The sequence below is a fragment of the Cebus imitator genome, unplaced genomic scaffold (genome assembly GCF_001604975.1).
Source record: "Cebus imitator isolate Cc_AM_T3 unplaced genomic scaffold, Cebus_imitator-1.0 Scaffold284, whole genome shotgun sequence".
NCBI lineage: Eukaryota > Metazoa > Chordata > Mammalia > Primates > Cebidae > Cebus > Cebus imitator.
This window is the reverse complement of record NW_016107599.1, coordinates 268,463-288,249: the sequence shown is the minus strand read 5'-3', so window position 1 is coordinate 288,249 and position 19,787 is coordinate 268,463. Positions and strand designations below refer to the sequence as shown.

General features: G+C 47.5%; 1 protein-coding gene across 1 annotated transcript in view; it reads left to right on the top strand.

Moving 5' to 3' along the window:
* The window catches only part of COL22A1 (collagen type XXII alpha 1 chain), a 320,119-nt gene that overhangs the window by 214,266 nt on the left and 86,066 nt on the right, over positions 1-19,787 (top strand). The window contains exons 33-40 of the mRNA XM_017501684.2: positions 453-506; positions 771-824; positions 1,640-1,693; positions 3,682-3,735; positions 5,516-5,569; positions 9,365-9,469; positions 10,199-10,243; positions 17,338-17,415. Of these exons, the coding sequence (XP_017357173.1) occupies positions 453-506; positions 771-824; positions 1,640-1,693; positions 3,682-3,735; positions 5,516-5,569; positions 9,365-9,469; positions 10,199-10,243; positions 17,338-17,415 (498 nt within the window). The remainder of the gene's footprint in view (positions 1-452; positions 507-770; positions 825-1,639; positions 1,694-3,681; positions 3,736-5,515; positions 5,570-9,364; positions 9,470-10,198; positions 10,244-17,337; positions 17,416-19,787) is intronic.

Below are 19,787 nucleotides of genomic sequence, written 5' to 3'. Positions count from 1 at the left end.
AGAGAAAGAAGGAGGAAAAAATAGTGTTTGGGCCAGGGGCCCTTAAAGACCTTCCTCCTCTCAAAACTCTGTCCTTATTCACTGATGATCTACCACATGCCAGGCTCTGAGCTGAAGGGGCAGGAATCAAACCGCACAACCAGGTGTAAAACTGCGGCTGTAACGGGCTCAGGAGCAGAAAGGCACGGTGCACTGAGCCGCTGTGATGGGAGGCTTGGTCCCATTTTGGGGTTCGGCTTCCCTGGAAAACTGATCGGACCTGAAATATGAGTCAGAACCAGTCCTGGGGAGTGAGAGGGAAGATTCCCCAGGCAGAGGGTTTGGGGGTGCAGGCCTCTCAGGTGTTACACGGGACTGGAGGTGGCCTGTGTGGCCTGAGCTGGGGGCATGTACCCTGTGACGAGGGGAAGGTCGCCTTGAGGTCCACTCCACCCTGTGCTTCTCACCAACAGGGACAGCAGGGGCCCAAAGGAGAGAAGGGCGATCCGGGCAAGCCTGGGGAACCGGTGAGTGCCTTGTGCCCCCATCCCCCGCAGAGCTGGTTACCTGGAGTCCAAAGGCTGACCAGTGCTAGGTCTGTGCCATGCAGTCCACACACAGGAGCCACCGAATCGAAGGCAGCTCTCTCTCCTCCTCTGGGCCCTAGCCACGGCCCCTCCTTGGATTTCAGATTATACCTATTGCAGCAGCCCCACACCCCTCCACCGCCCCGCCCTGTCTGCTCAGAAGCAGGGGGGTGAGCTGGTTCATTGCAACTTTTGTGCTTGCAGGGACTGCAGGGCCGTCCTGGAGAATTGGGGCCTCAGGGACCCGCTGGACCACCGGTAAGAAAACCGTCCCTTCCCCTGCTGTCTCAGAGACCTGGAGATCCCAGCCACGCTCTGTCCCCCCAGACCACCCTCCCCAGTTCTCTCCCCTGGCATTTTGGGAGTAGATGCTGGGGAGTGCCACTTCAAGGTGCTGCAGAGGCTGAGTGGTCATCGCTGCATGACTCAGACACAGCCAAGGGGCTGGACCCCACCTCTGTACCCCTGGATGTCCCTACTCTGTCAGTAAAGGGTTGCCTTAGGCGAGCTCTGGGTTTCTGCTGTGCTCTCCCTTCTCCTGCTTAGCGGGACCTGGAGAGCAAGGGCCTCAGCACACAGGCAGTTTCTCAGTTCCCAGAGGATTTGCAGAACAGGAAATGCATCCCAGCCGTGGAGTGGCAATGCTGGCTTATGTGTGCCTGGTGCATGTTAGTGCTCTGAGTTTGTCATTTTCTCGGTGTTAGCCTCTGCACCGGATCTCGGTTCTCGGGGAGACTCTGTGCTACGGTGGGAAATCCTGCTGGGGTGACTGGGGACCCTGTTCAGCTGTGTGAGCCCCTGGCTGACCCCCCTGAACTACATTTCTATGGAGGGTCAGTGCTGGCCCCTATACCCTGGGTTGGTGGTGAAGATAGAATGGAATTGTGATATGCCCAGCTCCAGCAGAGGGCTGGGATTTAGTGGTTTTCTACACCTTTCAGATGGTATTCCCAGCCCCTTCAGTTTGGAACAATGCTTCTGATGAGGAAGGTGTCCCCGAGACTGTCCTGCTGTGAGGGAAACAGCATCACTGAGGGTCTCTTACCGCTGCCCATCTCTTATTTCCTGTGCAGGGTGCCAAGGGACAGGAAGGCACGCATGGGGCTCCTGGAGCAGCTGGAAACCCTGTGAGTCCCTATGCTTGGCCTGCCTCGTGGGGACTCCCAGGAGGGAGGCCCCACCCAGTGTTGGCTCTGTGGCTCACAACTCTGGGCCAGCTAGGGGGATGTGGCCCAGAAGGTCCACCCACACTGGAGTGCTTGGCTGGAGTCAGCACGGAGAGAGGTTGTGGCTTCCACCACCTTTGTAGCATTCCCTGGCTTTGTCCACATGCCCAGCTAATGAAAAATCTCTTTTTATGCACACGTAGATGACACCCACAGACCTCCACTCACAGGTGAGACTGTTAGAGACTCCAATAAGTGTGCTTACATACACAACCATGTACACACACTCTACAAACCCAAGAATACACATTCTATAATATGTTCATGCACACACACACACACACACACACACACACACATACACAACCCCAAACACACAGAAGCAGTCAGGGAAACACACGGACACCTCTAGACACACACCTGTGCTGCTGGTGGCTCATCCATCCTTGGGGCCAGACCCAGGCTGTATTTGATCCCTGTGGGGCTGGCACTTGTTCCTGGAGCTGATTCGAGTTCTGTCTCATGGTGCAGAGCCAGGGATCTCCAGCTTGACTGTGGAGCTGGTGGGGGGCAGGATGGGCTGACTCATCCCGGGGTCTCTGGCCAGTCAGCAGCAGCAGCACTCGTCCAGCCTGCTCCTCGCAGCACGCTGGGTGGCCCTGTCCCAGCTGGAGGGTGCTGATATTACCAGGCCACCATGCATATGGCTGGCTGGGAACTCACAGTGGGGACAGATGGAAGCTCTTCCCTGCTCTTGGAGAGATCCCTGGGCCCAGCCCGGCTGCAGGGGAACGGAAGCAGAGTGTAGGCAAGGAGGAGGCTGGGAGTGGAATGTTCTCCATGAGTCCTGACCCTGGAGATGTGCAAAACCCAGGGGCAGAGGGGAACAAGGCATGGAAGAAACAGAAGCCGCCTCCAGTGCCGTGAGAGCTCCCTGCGTCCCCATGCCCACAGTGCTGACCCACTTGGATGTCCTCACCCACATCTCCTTTCATGGATCATTGCCCAGCCACCAGGTTTTAGTTCAAATTCACTTCTTCCCTGATTTTCCAGTCAAAGCCAACACACAAACATGCATGCATGCACATGCCTGCACACACAAACATGCACACACACAGGCATGCACACACACATGCCTGCACACACAAACATGCATGCATGCACACACAAACATGCACACATATGCCTGCATCCACAAACATGCACACATGCACATGCCTGCATACACAAACATGAACACATGCACATGCATTCATGCACAAGCATGCACACACACACATGCCTGCATACACAAACATGAACACATGCACATGCATTCATGCACAAGCATGCACACACGCACATTCCTGCACACACAAACAACACACGCACATGCATTCATGCACAAGCATGCACACACGCACATGCCTGCACGCACAAGCATGCACACATACACATGCCTGCACACACATGCACACATGCACACACAAACACACACATACCCACATGCCTGCACGCACAAACATGCAGACACACACACATTCACATACACACACATACACAACTGAGGTCTGAACCATCCCATTTGCAGTGTTTCCTTTCCCTCAGGCACTTACCGTAAGGCCAAACCTCTGCTGAGATCCTCTTCTGTGATTAGGGCCCAGCCCTACCCTCTGCCCCCACTCCCCCACTCTTCCACATCCCTGTGCCTTAGCCCTAAGGCACTTCCAGAGTCCTCCTTCCTGCCCTCCTGCCTCTCACCTCTGTGCCAGAAGCCCCTTCACCTGAGGCTTGGTGCTCAGGACACTGCGGCACTCAAGGGAGGGGGTTCCTGTCTGCAGGGGCTGTCGGGTCAGCAGCAGTTCCAGTGCATTGCGCTAAATTTAGTATGAGGCAGGTTTGCGGAGGCGCTGGGGGCAACTACTTGTAATCAATGCATTTGGCCTTTCTAAACTACTGTCTCTGAACAGGGTGCTCCTGGACACGTAGGTCCCCCCGGTCCCAGTGGCCCTCCAGGAAGTGTGGTGAGTTAATTGGGAGAGGGTATGGATCCCAGCACTGGCTGTGGATAGGCACTGCCCAGCCACCGAGCTAGTTCATTTATCCTCCCCAAACCCAGAGGTGTAGGCATCCTTATGCCCACATTGCAGATGGAGATGCTGCTGTCCTGACGTAGACCATCTAGAAAGTTCACACACTAAGCCCTAGGCAGCTCGCCAGCTCTCCAGAGGGTGAATGCAGCTGTTGCATCTGCAGAAAGTCTACATTTCACTGTTGTTGGAATCAACACCATAGTTTGCCTCAGAAGAAACAAAATGAGCCTAAAGAAGTCAGAGGAACCCTGACAGCCATTGGGAGACCTGGGTTCGAATCCTAGCTCTTCTCTTAATTGCCTTGATGACCTTGGCAAGCCATTCGTTGAGGTCTCGGCTTGCTCATCTGCAAAATGGAGACAAGAGGTTGGCTGGTTCACTTTTAGGGTTGCATTTTTTTTGACCTGCTGAGATTCTGCCTTTTCCACATCAAGTCTCAAGGTGTCTGCTAAAGGACAGCTTTCAGAGTCACCATAAACACCAATTTAGACTTGAACATTGTTCAACAAAACACTCTATGACATCTAGTCAAGGGCAGCAAAGCATTTTTCCCCCACAATAAATTTAGGTCAGTCCTGTGTATTCACCAGACCTTTACAGGTAATAAGCATTATAGCTTCGAGGACTGAGCCTTCGTACATGCCAGGCATCGTTGTAAGCACATTACACGTGTTAATTCATTTAATCCGCACAGCAACCCTACCAGAGGGATGTTATTTCACATAGAGGCTTCCAGCCTCTCAGCCTGCATTCTTCTGGCTAGGGGTCTTCTCTGGCCTCTAGAGAGCATGTTGTCGGGCCGCGTGACAGGTGGCCATAGCACCACCAGCAGAGTAGCTCAGATCCCTTGTCCTCAGCTGTCATCACTCTGAGAGTGTGTCCTGGGCAGGATCCCAGAGTCCCAGCAGGACAGAGCTCCAGTGGCCAGCAAGCGTATTTTGTGCTACCTGTTCTCCCCTCCACCATTTTTGTTGTTGTTGTTGTTGTTGGAGTCTCGCTCTGTCACCCAGGCTGGAGTGCAGTGGCATGATCTCAGCTCACTGCCACCGCCTCCAGGGTTCAAGTGATTCTTCTGCCTCAGCCTCCCAAGTGGCCAGGATTATAGGGGAATGTCTCCATACCTGGCTCATTTTTGTATTTTAGTGGAGAGGGGGTTTCACCATGTTGGCCAGGCTGGTCTCGAACTCCTGACCTCAAGTGATCCATCTGCCTCCCAGAGTGCTGGGATCACAGGCGTGAGTGTTTTCCTCCTTTTTACTTCTCTGTTTCCCTACTATTGCATCCATGGGACACTTGCACTTAAACCATGTCTCAAAGTCAACCTTTGGGGACTCCAAAGACTGTTGGAGCAGATGCCCCAATGCTAAGGCTGGGTTCTTAAGGCCATCCTTATCATCCCTGGGTGTTCACTGTGCTAGGCCATGCCTTCTCAGAGCTCACAGCCCAGACCGGGAGGCTAAGCTTCCAACAGACCATGCCTGCTGCTAAGAGCTCCAAAGTGCACAGTTCTAAGGCCAGGCCGCCTGCAGAGCAGCAGTCACAGGCAGGGAGGATGTGGAGCTTTGGGGAATTTCAATGAGCGTGGGAATCGAGTGGGAGCTGTAGTTGTTGGCTTCAGGGGGACCTGACGAGTCCTCCCTGGGTATCACGAGCCACTGAGAGTGACCAGTGATCTTTAAATTCACCACGTCCATAATCTTCCTTTCCACAGGGTGCTCCTGGCCTCAGAGGCCCCCCTGGAAAAGACGGGGAGCGTGGTGAGAAGGTAAGACCAATGTCATCTCTCAGCACACAGGCGGATATCCTCAACTTCTTACAGGCACTGAAGGAGCAGCTCGCTCTGCTCAGGCCTGGTTTAGAAACCAGCCATCAGAAGGAGTTTACCAAGTAGGAGGGACAGGAAGACCCTGCCATCCCATTTGCCCTGTGTCTCATAGCAAATGAGCTACAGGGAGGTCTGCCTGACTCCAAATCCTGTTTTCTCTCAATTCAGTGCACCAACTTATCCATTCTTTTTTTTTTTTTTTTTTGAGATGGAACCTTGCTCTGTCACCCAGGCTGGAGTGCAGTGGCATGATCTCGGCTCACTGCGACCTCCGCCTCCTGAGTTCAGGTGATTCTTCCACCTCAGCCTCTGGAGTAGCTGGGACTATGGTTGCATGCCAACACGCTCGGCTAATTTTTTTGCATTTTTAATAGAGGCAACGTTTCACCATGTTGGCCAGGATAGTCTTGAACTCCTGACCTCAAGTGATCCACCTGCCTTGGCTCCCACAGTGCTGGGGCTATAGGTGTGAGCCACCGTGCCTGGCCTTATCTATTCTGTACCTATGCTCAGAATAGGTTTACATGTAAACCTTCCCAAGGTATCCATTCTATACCTACGCTCACACTTTTCTTTTGAGACAGAGTCTCACTGTGCCACTGACGCTAGAGTGCACTGGTGTGATTTCCACTCACTACGACCTCTGTCTCCCAGGTTTAAGCCACTCTCCTGCCTCAGCCTCCTGAGTAGCTGAGATTACAGGTGTGTGCCACCACGTTCAGCTAGTTTTTTGTAGAGATCGGGTTTCACCATGTTGCCCAGGCTGATCTCAGACTCCTGAACTCAAGTGATCCACCTGCCTTGGTCTCCCAAAGTGCTGGGATTACAGGTGTGAGCCATCGAACCCAGCCTGAGATTTTAATTATTATGAAGAGAGACACATGTTCCCACCCCAATCAAAACAAACAAACAAACAAACAAACAAAAACAGAGGCTGAGGAGGAGAATCCATACCCCTTTAAGTTCCATTTTGCATTTCTCTGCCCTAGCACCTTATGAAACGCCTCTGAGGTTAATTGGTGAAACTGAGCCAGTGCTCAGGAAATAAGGTGCCCTCATTTGAGTGATTCAGGGCTTTGGACCTGGGTCAAATGCCAGCTCCCTTGCCCTAGTTACATTGATTTAAGGTAGGGTGACAAAAGGGATTCTCAAGAAGGGAGCTTTACCCAGGAAGACATTTTTAGTTGTCACCACTAGGGGGAGTAACAGCTCCTGGCATCCGTGGGTAGAGACCAGAGATCCTGTTAAAAACCTCACAGTACATAAGACATTCCCCTAATAAGAATGATCCTCCCTGAAGGTCAATAGTGCCAAGAGTGAGAAACCCTGATCTAAAGAAAGGGTACCCTCTTTGCACCTGGATTTTCTCGTCTGTAAAATGCAGATGCTGCCACATTGATGACAGGTTGTGAGAACTCACTGAGGAACTGGGGAGGCGTGGGCAAAGGGCTCAGCAGACAACAGGTGACAGGGGTTCCATGTGGTTGTGCCCTGCCCTCCCTGCTCGAGCAGATCACGTTTATACCTATGGACAGGAAGAGATGGCATTGGGGCATGGATTGTCCATAGAGGCCCCTCCTAGCACACGCATGGCCAAACTTCTTAACATGGATCCTTTCAAGTTCACTTTACCTGATGCCCTTTAAAGGATCACTTTATTTTTTACATTTTTGCATATTTTAACAAGAGAAGGTGTCATTTCCCTTTTGGCAGAAGGGTTCAATTTTAAAATAAATGTCCTAGAGAAAAAAAAAACTTACTGTAGAGCGAAATGCTCAACACATTTCTGGAAAATATCTTGGGTTTTTTGAATGTTGATCACAGACTTGATAATAACCCTCTCGCCTGTAATCCCAGCACTTTGGGAGGCCAAGGCAGGGAAGTCGCTTTAGGTCAGGAATTCAAGACCAGCCTGGCCAACATAGTGAAACCCCGTCTCCAGTGAAAATGCAAAAATTAGTTGGATGTGGTGGCACATGCCTGTAGTCCCAGCTACTTGGGAAGCTGAGGCACAAGAATCACTTGAATCCAGGAGGTGGAGGTTGCAGTGAGCTGAGATCGCACCACTGCACTCCCACCTGGGCAACAGAGTAAAAATCCATCTCAATAATAATAATAATAACTCTTATGTAATACAGCTACAAACATTCGTTTTTTGAAAAATATATAATACTATTTTAGACTGCCTAGATTAAGCAAGGGAAAAACATCTGGACTCATCTGCTATTCCTTAATTGTGCCATGCCTGAAGGATGGCACATGATAAGTAGGACACAGGTAACCTGGAAGGGGATGACCAAGAAAGATATTAGGCATCTTAGGAGGACTAACAGGTGCAAGTTCAGAAGCCAGAAATCAGCGGGCTGTTGCCACATTCAGTCTCTAGGGGGAGCCAAATGCCTTTCCTTGGCTGAGCAGAAGCCCAGGCTTGAGTGCAGGGCCCAGGACTTAACTTGGAAAGGAACCTCCAGGGCTCTGCAAAGTGGTAAAAATCCCGGGCAGCACAGCGTGCTTTTTCCCTCTCACATCGTGTCCAGGAGCTGGCCTGGGGCGAGGGGAAGCTGATCCCGCTCCAGGCTTGGAGAGAGGCGCTCTCCATCCTTGCTGTGCCCATCCTTGGCTCATCTTCCCTCACCTCTGCTCCACCTGAGAATGGCTGGAGACACTGCGATTGCAGCTTCAGCCCAGGGCAGCCCCGTCTGGAGAAAGGGGTCCCTCTGGTTCGCGGGGTTCAACCCCATGTTCCACAGCCAGGGCCACCACAAGGGCTGCTCGGAGCTTTGCAGTCAGAGGTGGAGACCCTGGCCTGGAGCAAGCTCAAAGCCCAGTCCCCAAGCAGACCCTGGTGCTCATGCTAGCACACGCGTTCTCCCGCTCCTCCATTGTAGCTTTAAGCTCTATTCTTATAGTTGAAAACCTAACTGTCAGAGGGATTAGATTGTGTCTACGGGGCTCCAGGGAACAGACTGAGTGTCCAGTGTTGGGAAGATTTCAGAGAAGGCTGAGTGTAAGGATATGTTCAATAACAGTGCTGCCTGACAAAGGAATGCACGGGGAGGAGCACTGGTGAGGCCTCTGCTCCCAGAGGAGTTCAAGCAGAGATGGGGGCCAGTCTGTAAGAGATGCACTGGAAATAGATTTCCCTGCACTGGGTGGAAGGTTGTCACTAACGTCCTTTTCTTTTCCTTGTTTTTCATTGAATTGATTGACTAAGGCTGCAGCATCATAAACTGGGCAGCCTGGACTTTCTCCCAGTTCGGGAGGCTAGAAGTCCTCAGTCAAGATGTCAGAAGGGCTGACTCCTTCTGAGGGTGGTGAAGGAAACATCCCATTCAGGCCTCCCTCCTTCGCTCACTGGTGGTGTCTTGTCCCTCTGTATTTATTTTGTCTTGCCTCTATGCGTGTGTGTCCAAATGCCGCCTCCTTTAAAGGATGCTACTCTCATTGGATTAGGCCCCCTGGAGGGTCACACTCCAGTATGACCTCATCCTAACTTTAATCAACTCTGTGCATTGAAGTAGTAGGGGTTAGGACTTCAAGACACAAATTTTGAGGGACACTATTTAACCTGTAACACATATTTCACAGTCCATTGTTCTGTGCCCCAGAAAGTAAGGGCCTTCTAAAATATAAGGGCAGCCCTAGGAAACCTGCGAACTACTCAGGCTGCTCTGCCGTGGCAAAGCTTCATGCTGCGTATAACTGATCTGGGGAAATGTCTGCTTTTCTTTCCAGGGAGCAGCGGGGCAAGAAGGAAGCCCAGGACCCATTGGTCCCAGGGGAGATCCTGGCGCTCCTGGGCTCCCTGGGCCACCTGGAAAAGGGAAGGACGGAGAGCCGGTAAGTGGACGGTCAGGTGTCCCTGTGCCTGTAGAAACCAGGTGAACATTAGAAAAGGAAAAGGAAAAAAATCGAACTGCCAAACTTTGCAGAAATTGAACCATAACCAATGAAATGGGAAAGCGGGGAGCTGAGAGTGTGCTCTGATGTGGTTCAGGCTAGGGCGGCACAATCTCATAGACCTCTGGCCACATGCCAGCCTGGGCCAGTGCTGGGCACAGAGATGGATGAGACAGGCTGCACCCTGGAGATGCTCCTGTCTTGTGAGGAGACAGTCAGGCAAACACATCCCCAGAGCGCAGGACAAGCGTGGCATGCATAGAGAAGGGCTTCCGGGCTACCCTGGTGCTTTCAGCCAAGACTTCCAAAAGTAGAATCATGGTTGTCATGGTGGCTGTGACTGCCAGAGCCCTTCAGCCTGAAGTGAAGCAGGCTTTGAAACGAGGTCTTGCAACTTACTTGCTCAAGTCTATGTCAAAAGGCTCTTCAGTGGGAAAGCAAACAGAGAGGCTGAGAGATTTCCTGAAGGCCACACAGAGGCAGTAGGAGGCAGAGTTGGAATTCACGTCCAGAGCCTTGTCGCTCAAAACTGGATGCTGCTTCTTTTGGAGTGAGAGTCCCCCCCGTCTCTGGGTCCCCAGCAGAGGATGCAGCCAGCCTGGCCCGTGGTGGATGAGCCAGTGCTTGCGGGCAGCTCCATGACTGTGTTTGTATTATTTATTTCCGCAGGGACTCCGTGGATCACCTGGACTTCCTGGACCCCTAGGAACCAAGGTGAGTACTTGTCCAAGAAAACTGTGGGTGCCATAAGTTGCTCTTAGAAAGAGAACATGGAAAAATTTATTAGAAGGAGACCTCCAGTCACCTCAATCCACTTCCCATGTTTCCCAGCTCATCACATTCCATTTGACCAAAGGTTCTGTGAGTCTTAACTATTATATTGAAGTAATTGTCATATAGTCAGTACTTAATAAATACTTACCATTAAATGAAGTGGCAGGAGACACGGACTTTCAATTGGCAGAGCAGTAGGTCTAAGCAGTCTTGTATGATGAGTCTAATTTTGATTCCAAAATTTCAGAGGCTTACCACAGTGAAAGTTCACATCTCATGCACACTAGGTCTATGGGAGTCTTGCTGCGGGGTGTTCTGATCTGTACAGCAATTCAGTGGTGGCGTTCCAATCCCATGCCTCTTCTATCCTTTAAAGTTTCAGAATCATCTACCAAATTCTTGGGGTACAACAACAAATAAGGTAAAAGAGAGTGGAGAACCCTCTTGGAAGATTTTATAGGCCAGGCCTGGAGATTCCTGATGCGTTTCTACCAACACCTATTGACAGTCACACAGGGGAGTCTGGGGTATGTCATCTGCTGGGGAACACAGGAGGAAAACAGAAACACTTGCTAAATACCAGCCCATCTCTTCCTCAATTCAGTTGCACCCACAATTCATAAAATATGACTCTTTTTCACGAGGAAGTGTTCTTAAGAGAAATTTCCTGAGTGGACAGGGAGATTTCCTAAAATACCCTCTACATTGAATCATTCATTCATTTACCTATTTATGCATCAATGGCCAATGCATTCATTGCTTTGTTCACTGTATGTCTGCTGAGTTTCTCACCACGTGTCAGATTTCAAGGTGGGCTGTGGGATGACAACAATGCATGTGATATGTTTCAGGACCTCCAACGGCTCCTGGTTTAGTGGGGAAAACAGATATGTGAACAGGCAAAAGCAGAAGAGCACTAGGAGAGAGGGAAGCTCAGGACACACATGGGCTCAGAGGGGGCTGGCTTACCCAGCTTGGTTTCATTCTCCTGGCTTCTTGAAGGAGATGTTTGTCCTGGTTGTGAAGTGCATGTAGCAGTTAGCAGGGGAAGAAGTTGAAGGAGAAGTCTGGCAGGGGAGCTAACATGGAAGAAGACGCTGAGGCGTGAGACAGAATGTGTTCAGACAACAGCGAGAGCTGTATGTGTGCCCATATCCAGTGAAAGTTACTTGACTTAACTCAAATGCATCAGCTTTTAAAAACGTGGATGAAACAGCCAATTACTGACTTGAGAATATTATTTTGAGCCCTCATTTGACATGCATATTCAAAATAACAAAAGTGTTATTGCAAAATTATATCACTTCTTTTGTACCTGCGTATGTTTATTAAAACAATTTTTGGATTTCCTGTATGCCTTCAATGTCTTCCGTCATCATCCCTTGAGCCACTTTTTAAGTCAGCTGACACTTCTCCAAAGCATATTACCATGGATCCCATCTGAGTTCTTTAAAGATTCAACACTTCTGGAATGCATACATGCTGCTGTTACTGAAAGTTTTGTTCTAAGCCCCAGAAACCATTCTCCAAACAGTAGGAGACCTTTTTTCCCTTTTTATTTCTTTCTTTCCATACTTGAATCTTTAGGATCTCAACACGTAAACACAGAGTGTATTGCTTCTAAAATAGTATGTGAGAGGCTTGTTTACAGTAATGTGCAGGATATGAAAATTTGAGGCTCCAGGAATAATTACTGTTATCCATATTAAATTTCATTGCTTCATGGTTTCTCCCTATTCAAGCAGGTGAGTTCCCCTCTGTATGTAAGCATCTCAAGCTGACACTAATTGAGGTCTATGTAGATGAATTTGCTTTTTCCTAATAGTGATGTCCACAATCAAAATATTTTTCAAAAGGGAAAATGATTTTTTGTGTATGATGTGAGTCTCCCCATTTTCTGAGGAATAAAATTGGGAATAACTTTGCCTGACTATGGGAGCATATAAAATAGTCCCATATGCCTAGAACAGTAGGTATATATGGGGAGGTGCAGATTAAGGAATTAGGACCTAGATTCTGGAGGATTTTGTGCATTAACCACCAACCTGAAGATAGGTGGTAGGCTCCCCCATGATGTGAGGCACACAGCCCAGTCTGATCTGCAGGACTAAGGGGCTCCCACTTATTTCCCCTTAGAGGAGGAGCACCTTAGGGACCTTCAGGACCTACAGGGCATTGATAGCCTCTTGGAAGACAGGAAGGCAAGGGTGCCAGAAATGGTGGAGCAGCAAAGTGGCTTCAAATGCCCCTTCTTTATGACCTTTTATCTAACAGTAGGAGACCTTTTTTCCCCTTTATTCTGTTTATTCTGTTGATGTATCTTTGGGGTCTTAGTGATCCATTGATCCATTGGATCCCAAAACGCCACTGATGGGGTGGCCTAGAATATATTACTACCTAACTCATAGGCAGAGTCTTGGGGAAAATAAATGACATGATACAAATACAGATAATTGCCTACCATAGTGCTCGTCACAGTTAGTTGCTCAATAAATATCCATGACCCTTATTATTAGATCACCATATGGGATCTGCTTTAGACCTTATTATTTATTATTATTGTGCTTAGATCCTTATTATTAGATCACCCTGTGGAGTTGCAGCAAGAAGGTGGGGGTCTATCTCTGTAGTCATGCAGTTGTTGGAAAAAGTCTAGGGGAAGTGGGGGAGGCTGCATTAAAGAGCAGAGGCAGGCTGAGACCCCACGGCGGGAAGTGCAGACCCCCCTGCCATGGGTCCAGTTGACTAGTCCATTCGAACTCCATGAGTCTCAGGGCAAGTCGTGCTGCCCCTTTGGCCAAATGTTTCCTCCTATTTAAAATGTGAGATCCGTAAACACCTGACCCATTCCAGTGTTGATATTGTGTAAATGTGTGAGTCAGAATGTGGCTTAGAAAGCTTTCCATAGTCAATTGGCATTGGGAAGACAAATTGGAATTTGAGGTCATCTTTAGTTGAAGAATAGGTTGCTCAGAGGAGGAAGAAGGTAAGAAGTAGGGGAAGCTAGGGAGAAGTGGAGAGAGAGATGCCGGGGAGAGTGACTTTCGTGAGGCTTGCCCTGGTACTGTCCAGGTGCTGATTGAAATTAAGGAAATTTCCTTAGGAAACCAAGGAGGGGAGTTATTTGAAGGTTTTCCTTGGCTGCCCCTCAGCCCCTCCTAATTCCTTATGACTGCAGGAAGACTGTTGAGGATGCCAGTACTTCTCTTGAGTGGCACTTGTTTCTAGCAGGATAAATAAGCTTTGGCTTCATACAGAACTGGGTTAGAATCCCAGCTCAGCTACCTACAAGACAGATTACCTGAAGGCAAGTGGCTCAAGTGGCTTTGTCTCTGAGCCTCTGTTCCTATTCTGTATGAAGGAGTAAAGGATATTTAACCCCTACAGAGCTCCTCAGGAGATGCATGATCTGTGGCACACAGTTATTGCTCAATAAATGTCATTCTCCTTCTACAACCCCCATACTTCCTTCTTCCCACATATCTTCCTTGGATGTCGTGCTACAGATTCTAGCTCATGTGCTCTGTTCTTTCTTAACCATTAGCCTTCTGGCTTTTCCTGTCAGAATTTTAAGGCCTTTTTGCTCTTCTTGGGACCATTTTCTAAAAAGTTTCAGTTCATGAAATTGTCAGGTCATTTCTTTGTGGATATTAGCAACACAATGGAGCATAAACCTACAAATGGAGCCAGAGCTGGTCGCTTTGTAGCAGAGAGCGGTCAGTGACTTGACTCCGTGCTTCCAGACTGAGCTGGGAGAGGCCTTTCTGTCATGCTTCCTCCTCTGAAAAAGTTTATTTCAGTCAAAGGAAGAACTCAATATCTGACACAAAGTGAATGATGGAGGATTCTTTTGTTCCCACATCCAGGAAATGGTTATTAGCTGCCATCTGTGCCACACCCTAATCTGGACATTGTGGATACAGAGATGCATAGATTCAGTACCTAGCAGAGGAGCTGAATTATTGTAGGTGCTTGGTAAACATTTGTTGGATAGAGAAATGAATGACTATTTTCTCCTTTCAAGCTGCTTACAGAAAAGTCAAAGAGTCAGAAAACTGTGCACTGGGAGGGTGATGTGTTAAGGTCAATGAAGATCCATGCAAACATTTGCAAAAAGACACAAGGGCAAAACAGGCAGAGGCAGCTTTACAGCAACAAAACAATGGGACTAAGACTTAGTTTTGATGGGAAGGTTCTGGAAACTTAGAACATGGATTGTAGAAGATCCCAGACAAGGGGAAATCACGTGTATAAGAAACAGAAGTGCAAACAAATACCATGGAAACGTACACACTAGGTTGTTGACATGACTGAGCTAGCAATGGCTGGGGTTTGCCGATGTACATGGACAGTGGCCTTGGGATAGGAAAGGGATAGTTTCTGTTTCAAACTAAAACAGAAAATAATAACAGAAAAATCTGCGTTAAGATTTTTAAAGCAAAACCAAAGTGCAAAAGAATATAGATTTATCTGACATTTATATGTGTTTAGTTTACTTTCTATCTTCTACCTCAGCATACGAGGTAGAAGGAAGAATTTTTTGAACCCAGAAGTTCCAGACTAGCCCAGATAACATAATGAGGCCCTGTCCCTACAAAGAATTTCAAAGATTAGGGAGGTATGGTGATTCACACCTGAAGTCTCAGCTATGAGAGAGGCAGAGGCAAGAGGATTGCTTGAACTTGAGACATCAAAGGTGCAGTGAGCCATGATTGTACCACTGTACTCCAGCGTAGGTGACAGAGCAAGAGCCTGTCTCAAAAATAAAGATATAATAAATAAGTGATAATAATGCAACCATAATATACAATGTGTTTCTCAACCTCATATAGTTTTTTAAATGTTTTCATAAGATACATGCAGATTTAGTAGAAAATTTTTTTTAATTGATGAGGACCCAATGATGCAGAGAGGTTATGGGACTTACCCAAGGTCACAGGATGAGGTTGACATGGTCTTGAGACTGGACCTAGAATCACCTGACCACCAGTTTGAAATCTTCCTACATGCCCCACTCCACTGCTGCAATGAGCTGGTGGCAGATAAATTATGGGTCATGGTGATCATCCTTAGTTCATGATACTTGTTTCCACGTTTGTCTTACTTTGTTTACTCCCTCTGTTCCTAGCCTCCCCATAGAAACTAATTAGATTTTCTAGGGATTCCAAGTATCTTGAACTTCCAAGAACCATTCATATCACATTCAAAGAAACAGATTACACTAATTGGGAATTTACAGGAATTGGAGGTGGGAACTACTGGAAGAGATGAGGGCAGGGCAAGGGATGTTGCTGGCTCCTAGAGGCCCAGAAACAGCAGGTAGTGCATCTCAGAGGCCCAGGGGGACCAGGGAAAGAAACCATGTCAAGGGACCTGGTGAGAGATTTAGATCTTGGTTGGTATCTTTTGTGAGAACTTTGCAAGGCTTGTTCCTTCATATCCCCATGAACATCCCTCCTCGTCTGAACTTAGCACTGAGTATTAACAATGGGCAGGACTCATGACTGAGTCATCTTCTGGGCTTGGAATCTAGATTGTGTCTTGCAATGAATGAAGGAGCATTAGTTGAATGAATGAGCATGGATTGAATTAATATAGAGCTTATGTACCCATTGAGGCAATGGTTGTACTATAGGAAAGGCCAGTCGCCTTAGAGCCATTAGTGAGATATTTTGTAATGTGTGATAACCTAAACCTTAATAAAGCACCATACTACCTAGCAATGTCGAGTTCTACCTTAAATTACTTAGCTGCACATTATCTCACTGGCCCTTCATAACAAGCTTCTGAGGCTGTTTCCATTTGTCATACGAGTTAACCTAGTCGAGAGATATTAAGGGGCTTGAGCAAGGTCACCTCCCATCTTGGTTCCAGGCTTGTCTGTGATTCAGCTGGGTGAATAAGCTCAGGATCACAGCCTCCTACACAAAACTGTTGGGGCCATGTGTGTTTTGGGTCAAATTTATTTTGGATTTTGGAAAGGTAGTAATATGCAAAATATACATATAATGACATTTATGGTGGTATCTGGGGAAGCACTCCTCATCAAGCTCATTAATCCTTAGGCAACCAAAATAAGTAAATGTTCACACAAAATGGAATAACTAAAGACTGCAAATAGCGTGTGTCAGCACAGGTAAGGTTTTGCTGCCAACTGAGTTGAGATAAACACTTGTTTTTAAAAGCTGGGGATTTTGAAATTATGAATAAGGTGTGGCTCTGCGTCAGCTTTGTTCTCCAGGAAATGGCAAACAAAATTTCTCCCCCTTTTCAATTTCTCCCTCCTTTTTCCTTTGCCATCAAAGTCCAGAATAGCAGTGTAATGAGAACAGAAGCAAACGCAACATTTAGCTCACGTTCAGTGCTGTGCTGGGCTCTGTGCCAAGCACTCTCTCTGCATAATCTCACTGAATGAGCACAATGTCTGCAGACCTGGCAGCTCCTGTCCTGTTCCCCTTGTAGGTGAGGAAACTAGAGCATAGGAATGCATCACTTCTTAAGTCAACAGTTAACAGGTGTTGAAACCAGAACTTAAATCCAGGCCTCTGACACCCAAGTCCATAGTGTGAACTATGCTTGAAGGCAAAGGTCTTATCTCCGTCCTCTTTAGGCCTCTCACTCCCACATCCAGAAGGCTGATGTGCAAAATGTATGTGCTTGGTAAATTATTGGTGAATTGATAGATTCATTTGTGGGTGATTTGGGATCTGAACTGAAACATGGATACATGTGCAAATCTGGGGTATAGTTAGGATGAGTTATAATCACATTTGGAACCATGGTCAGGGTTGGTCGGGAATGGTCATCCTTGAAAGGTATATAATCTGAGTTGGTGGCCATGGTCCCCGAATATTGGGCTGAGTGGGACAATGGGCTGGCTGAGAGGACTATAGCATGGCCCGTGGAGGCCAGGTGGCAGGAGAAGCCTTCGATAATAAGTGCAGTCAGGATTCTAGAAAGAACATGATTTGTTTTGTGCCCTGGCCCTCTCCTTCCTGGCTCTGACCTCTTGATCTTATTTTTCTCTCCTTTAGGGGGACCGAGGAGTCCCTGGGATCCCTGGTTCTCCTGGCGGCCGTGGTGATCCGGGCATTGGGGTTGCCGGCCCTCCTGTAAGTCCTTATTCATCCAGCCCTTACTTGCTTTCAGGACACACAGCCATTGCCTGTTGGACCTGCCTGCAGGAACACTCTTTTTTTTTTCTTTTTTTGAGATGGAGTCTCGCACTGTCACCCAGGCTGTGGAGTGCAGGGGCGCAACCTCGGCTCACTGCAACCTCCGCCTCCCGGGTTCAAGCAATCCTCCTGCCTCAGCCTCCCGAGTAGCTGGGATTACAGGTGACCGCCACCACACCTGGCTAATTTTTTGCATTTTTAGTAGAGATGGGGTTTTACTATGTTGATCAGACTGGTCTTGAACTCCTGACCTTGTGATCTGTCCACCTCAGCCTCCCAGAGTGCTGGGATTACAGATGCGAGCCACCCTGCCTGAAAAGGAGCACTCTTTTTCCAGCTAACCTTGGAGTGGGCCATTAATCCTTCAGTCAGTTGGGGTGGTAGGTCTGTCCATGTGGCTGACACTGGTGTAAAACTTGATGTACTTCTTATGGGAAAGCGGCTTTTGGAAACTCCAGGACTTGCCTGATTCAAAGAGGAGAGAATAAAACTCACTAACAATTAAAAAAAAAAAAAGGCCAAACTTTGAGAAGTTGAGTCATAGCCAGTGACACTGAGCTGGCTAGGGAAGGGGTGGGATATGGGAGAAGCTATGTACTTTCATGTATTTCAGGCAAAAAAAAAAAAAAAAATTAGTTACCACACTTTCTCTAATAGTATAGATGACAGCATAAATGGAATCATGTCTCCAAAATAAAATCCATGAAGTGGTCCTCAGACTGCTAGTTTTAATGAATAATTTACATCAGTCTACTAGGTGTTGGTTTGCAAACTCACTAGGGGTGATAGCTTTAAGAGTTGCTAAAATTTTGAGTTAGAAATCTTAAGAATCAATGAGGTGTGTCCCAATCCAGGTTGAGAATTGCTCTCAGTATCTTCAGCCTCTACCTGGATGCCTCTAGAAGTAGAAGCCACATTTTTTCAAAGCCAGTACATCTGGCTCTGCAGTTTAAAAATATTATTTCATAGATAATAGATATTCAGTAGAATTTTTTTTCATTGAGAATAAAATTATGCTATTCTGTATTTTCCACCCATGTCTTTTAATTCTCCCTTTTATACCACAAAGAACACATATTTTCTTTCTTCCTTTACTGAATGATAGTGTTTGAAATGCAGACCAGTTTACAACCTTGAAGCCTTTTCTTCTGGTTAGTCCCTTCTTTGATAAAGACATCATGCCCTCTGAATGCGCCTTAGAAGTACGTTTACTTTGTCTTTAGTGCCCATGCCTTGCTATTGTTTAAAAGAAGCACAGATACTCAGTCCTTTTCAAATGCCGTTGCCAAGCCTCGGAATACCGAAATCACCATGCATTATTGTTGTTGCTACTATTATTTTAACCCCAAAGCACAATCTAACTTTATTAAATGCAAACTGAATATAAGCTAGAGTAGCACATGGTCTCGTTTCTGCCTGGTATTGCATTCAATAAATGAAAGCCACGACCTAGAGTAGTTAAGAGTAATGTCATGCTTCACGCACGACGCTCAAAGAATAACAAGGAAAATGCAATTTATTACCCACAATATTACTCATAAACTAAAACCCCACTTTCCTTTTCTTCTGTGGTTCTCTTATATCCACAGTAGTTCTTGGGGCTCTGACTCTCCTGAAATTCTCCTCTGTCCTCCCATTGTCAAGCAGGTCTCCTGTCCTTCACACCGGAAATCACCCCCTGACTTTTATTTCTACCACTCACAATGAGGGCCTGTTTCAAGGTGACAAGAAGACCAGGTGGCTCTGTGTCTTCTTAGATCTTCCTGAAACCCATGGAAGGAGGCATGTGGAATGCCCCTGGGGAATGTCTAGTTTGGTTAACCTGTTTTCCTTAAAATACATTCTCAGCTAAAACTGTCTACTTCATTACATTCATTTTACCTTTTTTCTTTGGCTATTTTTCTTCGGTCTTTTTGTAACTGGAAGGAACACTGTAACAAAAAGTGCAGTGAGAGAACACAATTCTTTAGGTCTTCTTCTTTCTGAAATTCTCCTGTAATAGGGCCCTTTTTGCTGGAGTTAGGATGCTGCTTCATGTACAGATTGCCCCTTACAATAGAGAACTGATTGTAAGGGAAACTGCAGACCCATAACCTGAATGATGCACCCCCATCACTTAACAGTTTCTACCTGTCCCTGTCTACTCCCTGTGTCAGCCCTTAATTGGAAAGCTGGCTGTGGAGGTGGACACAATTCACCCCACCTGCCACTGAAGAGCCAGCGAAAATCACCCATGAAATATGTTCCTGCCTAAGTGAGTCCACCTGAAAAGTAATTGTCTGGCTCTCCTCAAGAGGCTGTAAATCAAC